The sequence below is a fragment of the Mustela lutreola genome, chromosome 10 (genome assembly GCF_030435805.1).
Source record: "Mustela lutreola isolate mMusLut2 chromosome 10, mMusLut2.pri, whole genome shotgun sequence".
NCBI classification, from domain to species: Eukaryota; Metazoa; Chordata; class Mammalia; order Carnivora; family Mustelidae; genus Mustela; species Mustela lutreola.
This window is the reverse complement of record NC_081299.1, coordinates 72828050-72839610: the sequence shown is the minus strand read 5'-3', so window position 1 is coordinate 72839610 and position 11561 is coordinate 72828050. Positions and strand designations below refer to the sequence as shown.

General features: G+C 39.0%; 1 protein-coding gene and 1 long non-coding RNA gene across 2 annotated transcripts in view; one reads left to right on the top strand and one right to left on the bottom strand.

Annotated features, from left to right (window-relative positions):
* Positions 1–218: 218 nt before the first annotated feature.
* Positions 219–11561, bottom strand: part of CLCA1 (chloride channel accessory 1) — a 30464-nt gene continuing 19121 nt past the window's right edge. Inside the window, exons 8-14 of the mRNA XM_059135959.1 lie at positions 10685–10859; positions 8716–8822; positions 6292–6507; positions 5462–5723; positions 4236–4406; positions 1773–2012; positions 219–716 (exon numbers count right to left, since the gene is read on the bottom strand). Of these exons, the coding sequence (XP_058991942.1) occupies positions 334–716; positions 1773–2012; positions 4236–4406; positions 5462–5723; positions 6292–6507; positions 8716–8822; positions 10685–10859 (1554 nt within the window). The 3' untranslated portion in view covers positions 219–333. The remainder of the gene's footprint in view (positions 717–1772; positions 2013–4235; positions 4407–5461; positions 5724–6291; positions 6508–8715; positions 8823–10684; positions 10860–11561) is intronic.
* LOC131809196 (uncharacterized) overlaps positions 9516–11561 on the top strand; it is a 91092-nt gene continuing 89046 nt past the window's right edge. Inside the window, exon 1 of the long non-coding RNA XR_009345086.1 lies at positions 9516–9631. This is a non-coding gene — a long non-coding RNA (uncharacterized LOC131809196). The remainder of the gene's footprint in view (positions 9632–11561) is intronic.

The following is an 11561-nucleotide window of genomic DNA, read 5'->3' as shown; positions in this document are numbered from 1 at the left end:
GCCTGGATGGCTCAGGTCATGATCCCAGGGTCCTGAGATTGAGCCCCACATGGGGGGGGGTGGTCTCTGCTCAGCAGGGAGCCTACTTCCTCCTGTCTCTCTGCCTACTTGTGATCTCTGTCTGTCAAATAAATAAACAAAATCTTTTTAAAAAATCATTAATAAATGCCTGTGTGATTAAACTTCTGGATTTAAATGATAGTCTTTATACATATGTAGCCAGTTGTTTAGCATTTGATTTTATTATATCACCCTCTACGGGAAAGTTTAAAATACATTTTGGAGAATTTTATAATCAAAAGAAGGGTGGATGATTTATTCATCTCATGAAACTCAGCCCAAGGCTACTGATAGCTGCAATTCCCCTAGCCACTTCCACATTATTTTTAAAATGTGAAGGCCAGGAATGGTGCTATTGACATTGATATCAGGACAAGGAGGAGTAGGTATCTCTGGAGGAGTCGGTGGAGGAATAAACAAAGACACTCCCACAATATTAGAGATTTCTGACTTGAGATTAGACTTATCAACAGCCTGAACTGCAATGAAGAGATCCGTGCCATTTTCAAAAGGGATGTTTTCCGGTGTAAACACGAAGACTTCCTTAGAGTTGGCCTCCTTCGGGATAAGATCAGATGTGTTCACTTGAAGTGATTCAGTGAAATTGTCTCTGAGATCAAGAATACTTGCACTTATTTTAATGATATATTTGAGAGCTAAAAAGAAAAAAATCGTGACTTGTAATTCTCAAGTGTTATAGAAGTTTTAAGTCTATAAGAAACTATATTACCATTCTATAAAGTTCTAGTGAATAAATGTAGTTGATGGTCCATATTTATAAGCATTAGTATTCTTTTTACATCCTTGTTTGTGTATCACAACAGAGTGATAAATGTAAAACTGGATCAAGGGGTGCCTGGGTGGCTCAGTTGGTTAAGCATCTTTACCTGATTTTGGCTCAGGTTATGATTCAGGGTGGTGAGATTAAGCCCTGAAGAGCTTCCTGCTGGGCATGGAGCCTACTTAAGATTCTCCCTCTCCCTCTGCCCTTACTCCTTCACCTGTCTCCACTCTTCCCCATCACATGCATGCTCGTGCTCTCTCGATAAATAAATAAATAATTAATTAAAACTGGGCAGGCATGAGCTAAAGTCTTGATCAGCATTTCTGTATATGCATCTGGCTGAGAGAGGAAGTCTTTAAACTATTGCTTATTGTTTATTATTTATAGAGAAGTTTGGGGTACAGTGCCTCTCAAATTTTCATGTACATAAAAAATACCCAGGGACCTTAAAAGACAGATTCTGGTTTTGTAGGTCTCATTGGGGACTGGAGTTCATTTCTAACAAGCATTTCTATGATGTCCATGCTGCCATCTGAAGACTATACCTCAAGACAAAAATCTAGTAGGACCCGAGTTTTCTCCCAAAGGTCAGTTCTGCTCCATAGAGATCTATGCTGTATTCCCAAGCCTTTCCAGAGTGATTGCTAAGAATGGGGTTTATTAAAAGACAGTTTGGTAAGATTTCAAAAAAAATCTAAAGATTGCCTGTTACTGGTTGAAACCTCTTAAAAGATAAATGTGGGCCAGCTTTCCAGGTTCTAAACCTCTCCTATTTAAAAATCCTAACCTTTCATTTCATAGGACATTCACAATCCCTCTTGCTTCCTGTCTTCCCCATGCACCATAACATGTCTGTCTGCCTCACCTCCTTCTGCACCCCTATTGGCTGGAAAACTCCTTTACACGGTTCACACCACATTCCGCTTACCTCTTCCATGATCATAATCATCCCCAGGAGCTGTCCAAGTCAAATTAATAAATTTGTTCCCTTGGATTTTTGCCTTAAGATCAGTGATTTGACAAGGTGGAAAGCGGTCAGGTATGGGAGCCTGTGGGACACCAGAGGCCACAAATGAACCTCCTGAGGTTGTTCTGCTGAAACACACTTGGTTGCCGTCAAGTTCATTCTTACTAATTTCAGGTCTCGGTGGATTCCATTTTATTTCACCTGCAACACATTACATTACACTACATTACATTACATTATATTACAAGCAACTATATGACTATACTTCCCTTTGTTTTGTTGTCGGATTGCCCTCTTCCTACTCTCGCCTTTGCCTTCTTCCACACACAAAATTAATTTGGTGTAAGATCCCAAATCAGGTTGCATCAGAGGAAAAAAAGCAAAGAGAGAATCACAGTTTATTTTATCTTACAGATATTTTCTGGAATAACAATTCTCATAATTTATTTTCATGACATTTGTCGTGGAGTTGTTTCTCTTCCCATCTTTTTGCCCATCCTGATTTTACTCTTCCTAGATCAGTTTAAATCCTACCTCTATTTTAAGCCTTCTTAGACTGCCTCAAGAAATCTCTTTCACCTAGTTAATGTGGTTGGTTTTATTATTTTTCCTATTTACTTGGTAATTAATAATTTGGACCATCAAGAATTGCCCTGATTATTTCTTCCATGCATTTCCCCCCTCTATATCTATGTTTGTGTTTTATCATTCTTATTAGATGGCAGCTTCTCATAAACTTTTATGTTAGAGGTTCTAAAATTTTATGCTTTTCGAAGACTTCCGAGTTTCCGTTGAATGCCTAGGAAATTAGTGCTTGTAGCAATTTCAATATTCTTCACATTCTTGCTGAAATGTTGTATAAAAATAATCCTGGAACTCAAAGAATACCCTGACCTGCTCAATCAGTAGGGTTCTCCAATTCTCATTTCAATAAAAATATTCCGTAATACCCTAACATGGCATTACACAGAATTTACTCTTTCCTAAAACCTACTTCTTTAACCCTTAAAATTTTTGTCTGTAAAGACAGATTGATCTTCATACCTATCCATCTGGTCTTGGGCAAAGATAAAGCAGATACTGTAGCAGGTTCAGAGTTAGTATTCAATTCACCAATAGAGAGCATCTCTCTTGGTATTCATCAAGGGATAGAGGAAAAAATATGGCTCTCCAATGCCAAGCCAAGTCCTATCACAGGCCAATAACCTCTCTAGCCTCTGTTTCTCAGTCTTTAAAGTGGCATAATTAGAAGAATGTAATGTTCTAATGTGAGCAAAACACTGAGCATGAGGCTAGATATAGCCATTAAACCAAAAAGCTCCTGCCTTTTCCCCCTAACTTGGAAAGAAGAACAAATGAAAATGAACTAAGCCGAAATACGTGAAATAGCTTTGGAAGCAATGTCTTTAAAGCATTGCTTTTTCTTGTGCTCACCTTTGCATGAAACACCACATGTCCTAAAATCCTCCTTTTACTGATCACACTCCAAGTAAATAGGACAATGGGAAGCTTCTTGGAGGAGCTATTCCTACAATACACCAGGTGCTAAGAAAAAGAGATTGATGGAAAACAAGTCCTGGAACCCATCAGTACTAGTGTTGGTCCCAATTCCAGCTCTAATCCAGGGCAAGTGTTTATGACCAAGACTGTATAGGACTGTGTGTTTCTTGGAGCACAATTTCCCCACCTGCTTACTTGTGGGCTCAGTGTACTGGCTGATACTAGGTTCATCTACTATTCTCCCAGGTCTGAGCAAGAGAAAGGAGACAGTGGGGCTTGTGATACTGATGCATATAATAAGCTGTAAATTCCCTTATTCTATAGAAATGCCACTATCAGTGGAAAGAGCTTTATTATAAAATGTTTTAAAATTTATTAAAAATAATAGCAAACATTTATTTAACACTTTTATTTACCAGCAACAGCTCATTAGATGTATTTCCTTGTTCATTCCTCATAACTACCTTACGAGGTAGTTACCATTGTTATTCCCATTTTATAACTGAGGAAAGTGAAGCACAAAGAGATTATCTAAAATACTTTGGTAGAGGGCTAGAATGTGAACCCAGGCAGTAGAAAGCTGCTTTCAATCTATTGGCTTTCATCTGAGGGTTACTTTGCCTCTAGAGGACAGTCGATGATGTTTGGAGACATTTTTGATTGCCATGACTGTGGGGGATGCCTCTGATACCTAGTGAGTAGAGGACAGGAATGCTAGTAAACGTCCTACAATGCACAGGACAGCCCCCACAACAAAGAATTATGTGGCCCAAAATGTCACAAATGTAGTGTTGGCCCAAAATATAGTGTTCAGACTGAAAAACCCTGATATCCAATCACACCATTCTCCCCACAGGCTTATTGGTTTTCTCCTGATCCCAAGCCTTTTTATTCAAGCCAGGTGTGTGATTACAGATTACTTACCATTCTCAATCCAGCCAGGCACGTGCATGGCTCCATTCTGCTGAGGTCTCACCCTCTGTCCAGCTGCATTTATTCCTCCCAGAGCCCTCACTTTCACACTGTATCTACCATTTGTATCATAAGCCGTAAAATACCTCGAATAGATACCATCGTCCTTAGTAGCATCGGCACCTTGACAGGAAAATGAAGAAATTGATGAATATCTGAAAGGCGGATGCACATTTGTATATTTCCAACTCATATGTGGGTTAAAAATGTTCAAAGCAAAGATAACCTTGCACTATCTCCAAGAGAGTTTAGGATTTGATTCCGTTAAAGATGAAATCTACTTTTTCTCTTAGGCGCACATGCATATGCGTGTATATGTCTCTGTGTGTGTTTAGCTTCATATGTGTATATTTTATCTTCCTGAATTGTTGTCTTTCTTTCTGAAATCAGAGGTCATGCCATGTGTCTGCTACATCCAACATAGGTCAAGGTAACTATTCATTAAGTATCTGTCGAACTGAGTTGAATTGTTGCACATTACTATGAAGAAAAAAGTTATATGATTATCTTTTTAAAAAAAAACTTATGGCTTCTCACCAGGGTAGATTTGGGTAGGAAATCCATTTATAGAATTTGTTCTAATAAGGTTACTTGCATCATAGTAAGCAGTCATGTGCTTCTATAAAGAAATGTAGAATTCTCTTTCTCTCACTCCCTGATTTCTTTAAAAAATAATGGGCAGGATTTTCATTTTGGGGGCAAACTAATGCAGAGTCTGCATAGATATAGCAGGCACATATAACTGCACATGAATTTATCTCTGCCGCTTTCTAAATGTGAAAGCCTCAATTTCTTCATCTGTAATGTAGGGTTAATAATATCTCAAAAGTATGGTAAAGATAAAAATGAAGATACTATAACATAAAATAGCTATTAATTTTTCTCCTTCCCTTTTGGGGAGTGTGGAATATCCTCTGACAACTCCCTAGAGTATCTAAGTGTATTAAACTTGAGCCACTAATGTGTTTGGTCTTTGCAGAAGCTAAAGGTAAGCCCTTCTTCATGCTGTCCAACATTTTAAAATACAGGAATTGTGGGGAAGCAGAGAACTCTCCCAACCAGACCCCCAGTGGCGGACTCTCTGATTCTAACTGTCCGCACCAGATCATGCCCTCCTTCTGTTCCTTGATTGCTTTTTGGAAAAGAAAGAAGTGTTTTCCAATCTTTGGAATGGTTACCTGCTCCATTGTCCAGTAATTCAAGGTTAACTGTTTTACCATTCACTGATTCTATTATAGCTGTGACAGTAGCCCTGAGGATTGGCGAGGATCCTTGATGAATCTTTGCATAAACGGCCATAGGGCTAGGAAATTTGCCTTGGTCTTTGCTCATTTTAGAGGTAACTGTAATTGGAGGCAGAGTAGCACTTGAAGCACGGGAGGTTACAGTCAGAGTCAGGGTTTGTGAGCTTGCTTTCAGACTGTAACTCCAAGTACCAACCTGACCAAAACAAATGGAGATATTTCCAATTAATAACTGTAGGTGACACAGACCTGACTTTAATGCTACCTATAGGAGAGCTTATCTGGTATAAGCATGTTACAAAAGCATATTTAAGAAGATCTCTGATATTTTGTCAACCAATGGAAATTCTGGTACATTTGGGTTAACTACATGGTTCTTACTGTCAAGAAAATCCTAGTTGGGGAAAATGAGGTCAGAAAGCTGTGTCCTTATTTCCTTGGTTTCTAAAAAGCAGTATCAAATCAATGGGTCCCTGAGGTGATATTTTTCATGATCCCAAAGTTTCAAGGACCATTTTGCATCTTGGCTTCTATGTAATTTGAAACTTCTCCCTTTAGTACCTGTAGAAAATATCATCAATTTCCTTTCCCTTGATTTGCTGTCATACTAATGAGATAGAGAACTGGATAGAGAATTTTCCTTGTTCTCTCTTTCATTCAATACTAACTCTCCTTTTAGCAACCACCCACATTGAAAAAGCTATTTTGTAAAAACTTCAATTTATCTTGTCAAATTGTGGGAAGGATAAAACCCTAGTCCATACCTTTGCAGTGCCTGGGATCTGGAGGTAGGCCATTCTAGTGCTTGTGTCCACTACCAAGCCATCTTGTTTCTTTCCACTAGGATCACTGAGAAGGATTTGGGGAGGCTGTGTTGTCCAAGTGATGAGAAATAACGTGTCCTTTCCCACAGTGCTGTCCACAAGCACTGTGCCATTCATCCACTGATTGTTCTGGAGGGTTAAGCCTCTACTCTCAAGCTGTTAAGAAAGAAAAACAGCTCTTTACATTCTGGAGAATATAGCCCCCATCGCACAGTCTCTTCCATTCTGCCTCCAATTCCCAGTTGCCCCATTAAAAGCCTTCTGTGATGCCTGAGTCCTTGGTTTAGTATTTAGGTCTTAATCATTATCCAGTTCTAAATTACCTTTCCTCCAGCCTTAGCTTCCACAATGTTTATTCCTACACCCAAACCAGACCACTTCCCAAATGACACTCATGAATCCCTGACTCTGACTTTATCATACTCTCTGCTTTTCCTGGAAGTCTATACATTCAACTCCATTTATCTAAGCCTTACCAATCCTTCAAAACTCGGTTCAAATGGCACTTTCTCTCTGAAATTTTCTCTAAAGTCCATCTCACTTACTGACTGAGAATTCTCTCTCCCTCCTGTGAGTTCTCACACAATCTTGTTTCTGTCACTCCTTTGATACTCTCCCAGTGTTTTCCTTTATACCTACTTGTGTTTATATCTCATCCTGTTTACTAGACTATAAACTTAACTCTTTAGGTGCCTGACTGGGACTTTTTGCAAATAACCAATGCTGGATCAAGTAGCCCCTGTGAAGATAAATGAAAATAAGTCAAGGGCCAAGGCTGATTTGTTGTTTGGAGAAGAATGAAGAAGTGGCTAGAACAGAGACTGAGGTGGGGAAGGGTTAACAGGACTTTTACAGAGAATGTGACCTTGAGGACTGTCTCCTAGATAATTATCTCCTGTCCTTAAACTGATATCTAAGAGAAGATAGGGAGGCTGGGTCATAGAGTCAGATTTCTGATTTCATAGGTAGATTTGATCTTGGATGTGGAAGAAGTAAAGGGCTCTTACACTCATATACGGAAGGGCTCCTAAATCTGATTCTTAAGGCAGGTGGGGAAATGAGTTCTGCTCATTTCTCTCTCTCTCTCACTGTTAGGCTTCTTAAATACAAAAGTAATAGGCAGAAACTGCCTGACCGTGAACTTGTCCTTCATCAGTTTAATCACTTTTTTCAGACACATTCCTCCAATTTCCAGATTGGACTCTTGAGTTCAGTTTTCTAAATCTGAGCTAGGATAACACAAATGAGTATAATCGCTATCTTCTTTGATTGAATAAATGCTACCCTGGTAGATCAGAAAACCTATTGTTTCAAAATCTGTCAATTTTTGGCTTTAACATGACATTGTTTTTTTACTTTCATCCAAACTCTCACAATAAAATTATCACAATAAAAATAATAATTCACATAGATGTGAGTTCTGATTATTTACTCTCTAGCTTAAAAATTCATATGAGTAGCTTTTGAAACTCAAGAAGAACATTTAAAATATATTTGTTTTTTTCTTAATGTATAGTCCCAAAATTTTTGAAAGAAAATTTGGTTTTCTTGACATTTTAGAACCAGATGGACCCATGGTTCTGGTTCATATCTGGCTGAGAAACTGAGGCCCAGAAAAGGGAAGTTCTTAACCTACAGTTCGAGAGTTAATGGCAGGCCCAGGACCAGAATCCAGGTGTCTTGACAGACATCATGGGCTTTTCACAGAGCAAAACACTTTTCACCCATAAGGAAATCCTGGCAAATATCAGAGATTTGAGGTAATGGAAAAATAGAGCACATAATCCACGAACACTGACTTGTCCCAGAAAATTTGTGTTAAGTTGATCTACTGTGAAGAAAATTTTGAGCCAATTATACTGCTATGGGTGCTTGTTAACAGATGTTAAAAAAAAGAATTTTTGGACCTATTATATTGTATGTTGCTGGTTTCTGTGGAGAAGTCAATATTGTTTCCAAACAAGTAAACACTAATTGCTTTGCTTTAAAAAAGTAGTGTTACATTTTAGGAATAATGTCCAATATCAGGGTAAAACATCTATTTTTAGTTTTACCTTACTACTAGACAAATGGAGCACTTAAAAATTTTAACCATTAGGGGCGCCTGGGTGGCTCAGTGGTTTAAGCCTCTTCCTTCGGCTCAGGTCCTGATCTCAGGGTCCTGGGATCGAGCCCCGCATTGGGTTCTCTGCTCGGCGGGGAGCCTGCTTCCCCCTCTTTCTCTGCCTGCCTCTCTGCCTACTTGTGATCTCTCTCTATCAAATAGAAAGATAAAAATCTTTAAAAAAAATTTTAACCATTAAACTCTCCATTTTGGTTATAATTATTTAGAAACATGAAAAACCAGAGAGTAAAAATTCTGACCTGGATAGCACGCTGGGAGGCAGCTCCATTTCCAGATGAAAGGGCCCCAAAAGCATCAATGAGACCATTGTTCTGAGCCTGATCTGAAGCATATGTCTGTAAACCTCCTAAAACACATTTATATTATCAGAAGTTGTTTTCTAGAAAGCAAGTATTTGCACCATTTTAGCTACTGTTAAGATAGCAGAATACATGACATAAATATTCTATTGCAGTTTTAAAAATATTAATCAATCACCATCAACCAGGCATCCAGATTAATTCAGAAGTCGATACTAAATTTTTAATCCTATAGCTTCAGCAACATCTCAGTTGCCCAGCTAGGTCAATTATCTGCAAAGCAGCCATGAATCTCTGATAGGTCAAAACTAGTAACATAAAATTTCATGTTTTAAAGGTCATATGCTTCATATAAGAGAATTCATTAAGCCTTATTCCAAGCCTATTGGTTTATTCTTATTTTAGACATAATCTTAACAAGCTTGACTTTTGGGTTTTCTCCTAAATCATAAAACATATATATGTTAACAACAGCAAGAAATAACAGCTGTAAGGGACAGTTATAGAAAGTATAATATAGAGTAAAAAATAGGTTATACACCAGGTCTTGGGCTGTTTAGAGCACGGGTAACTAAGACAGTTGATGTGAAAACACTTTTAAACCATTAATGCCATCCAAGGGTTTAGGTACTTTGGTAATGCTCTTGGGGCCCCACCCAGATACCCTTACTGAGGCAATAGAATCTTTCCCCTGCTGCTCTAAGTGTTAGCTGCTAATGGAATATAACTGTTCCTTTTTCCAGAAAATTGCCTTACCAAAAGAGGTTATGCTTGCTGGAGAAGTAACATGCTCCCTCACCTCCATCTTGCCTTGATTGTCCACGGCTGATGACTGACGGACACAGTGGTATAAAAGGTCAGCCCTTTGCCTCAAGAGTGTACCAAATGTGTGATGCAATTCCAGATTGAGAGCTCTCTGTAGTGTTAGGCTTCAGCTAGACTATAAGTCCACTTCTGTGCTTGTGTCCTTCCCCTGTCCTATCCTACTACCCTTCTCCTGTTCTCCTGAGAGCTCTCCCTCTATAAATCACATGCACCCAAATCCTTGTCTCAGGCTCTGCTGCTAGGAAACCCAGCCTAAGACATGTGGTATTAGGAATAAGCAGTCCATCATTTCGGCTCCTTCAGGAGACAACTCGGCATAATAATTGATATCTATAATGCTGGCCCTAAGTTAAAAAAATACTGTGCCTACTTACTCTGCTAAGGAAGCCAGGCACATATGGAATCTTTTTAAACCATCTGTGTGTGAGATTAGAAACTCAATATATTAATATTTTAAGGAGAAAATGCATTGTTTTCTACATTGTCAGAGTGACCTTCTGTGCACTCAGTGGGTTCTTTGCTTTTCCCCTGCTACTCCTTATTAAAGTCTCAATTTAGAGTTCACCTTTCTGGACCTTCTCCTTTCCTTAAAAAATTCTGACCTGGATAGCACGCTGGGAGGCTGCATTAAGGTCAAAGGCTTTCCATTCTAGTGTGCCTTCTATAGTTAATAGAGTACTTGTATCATGGCATTATATAATTAGTGGCTTATCATCTGTTCCCCCTGGGTCTGTAGGCCAGCTGCCAGTTGGAAAAGAGTGGTTCCTGGCTAATATATTATGTTCTTTGCAGTCCTTACTTACAAAGTGTCTGGGAAAAGAGACCTGAGTCCTAACTAGAGTGCTGTGCTGATCCCATCTTCCTCCAGACTGCCATAATCCTAGAACTGAGGCCTTAAAAGAAATGGGGAGAGTCAATTCTAATGGTCATTTGGAGGAAAAGGCAGGTAGTTGGTTAATAAGATTCCCCCTCTCTATATATAGCCCACCCTTCCCCTTCTCCCTTGTTCACTGGAGCTCACAGTACAGTGGAAGAGACAACTCAGCAATTCAGTGGGACACAGCAGCAGCAGACCGTCCTTCACCTGTCATTTTAGACAGCTCCTCTAGTTCTTTTGCAGCAGAGGGCCCCAGCGCGACTGTGTGGATGACAGCTCCACTTTGTTTCACCTCGTTGAAGCACGAGCTTATAGTGTTATCCTCTCCATCGGTCAGCAGCACGATTTCAGATCCATCTGTTGAGAATTTCTTCCTAATAACCTAAGAACATAATGCAGTGTATGAGTTATCAGTGTGGCCAAGGTATTTGGGAGAACAGCATTTAGCGGGAATGAGAAGAGAAATTCCAGAGGGATTGAACAAAAGTGCCTGAGAATTGTCAAATAGCTCTCTCTCGAAGTGATAAAATTTTAAATCAGCAACACTAATGGAATCTGACAACAGTCTTTTCTTTTGGTTACCCTACTGCAAAGCGGGCTCTGTAAAAAAATGTCAGGGTAGTTATAGAGATTCATAGCACTGGGGAAGCCGCAAAGGAGGTTTTTACTTTCCTTCATATGATCTCTCCTTGACAGGCTTCTGGAGGTTCCCAGATGCTTTCAGAAACCACCCTCACTGAATAGGATAATATATGGGAGATATTAGACACAGGGTAGAGTTAGCTTGCATGATATTCACCATCTGACTATACCAGCTGTTTATGGTTGGCATTAGTTCTGACTGGTAAGTACCCAGGTCACAGGAATTATTAAAATTTTTAATATTCCCTCTGATTAAAATAAATAATTTTATTCTATTAACCCCAGCTCCTAATGATCTTATGACATCAATGTTTCAACCATTCCTGATTAACATGGATTATAGTTTTTTACATTGTGTAGAAAACACAGATTTTTTTTTTTTTTACCAGTGTTGGATAAGATGTTGATAGAAGGAAAATTAGATTTAAAAAATAGTGTTACT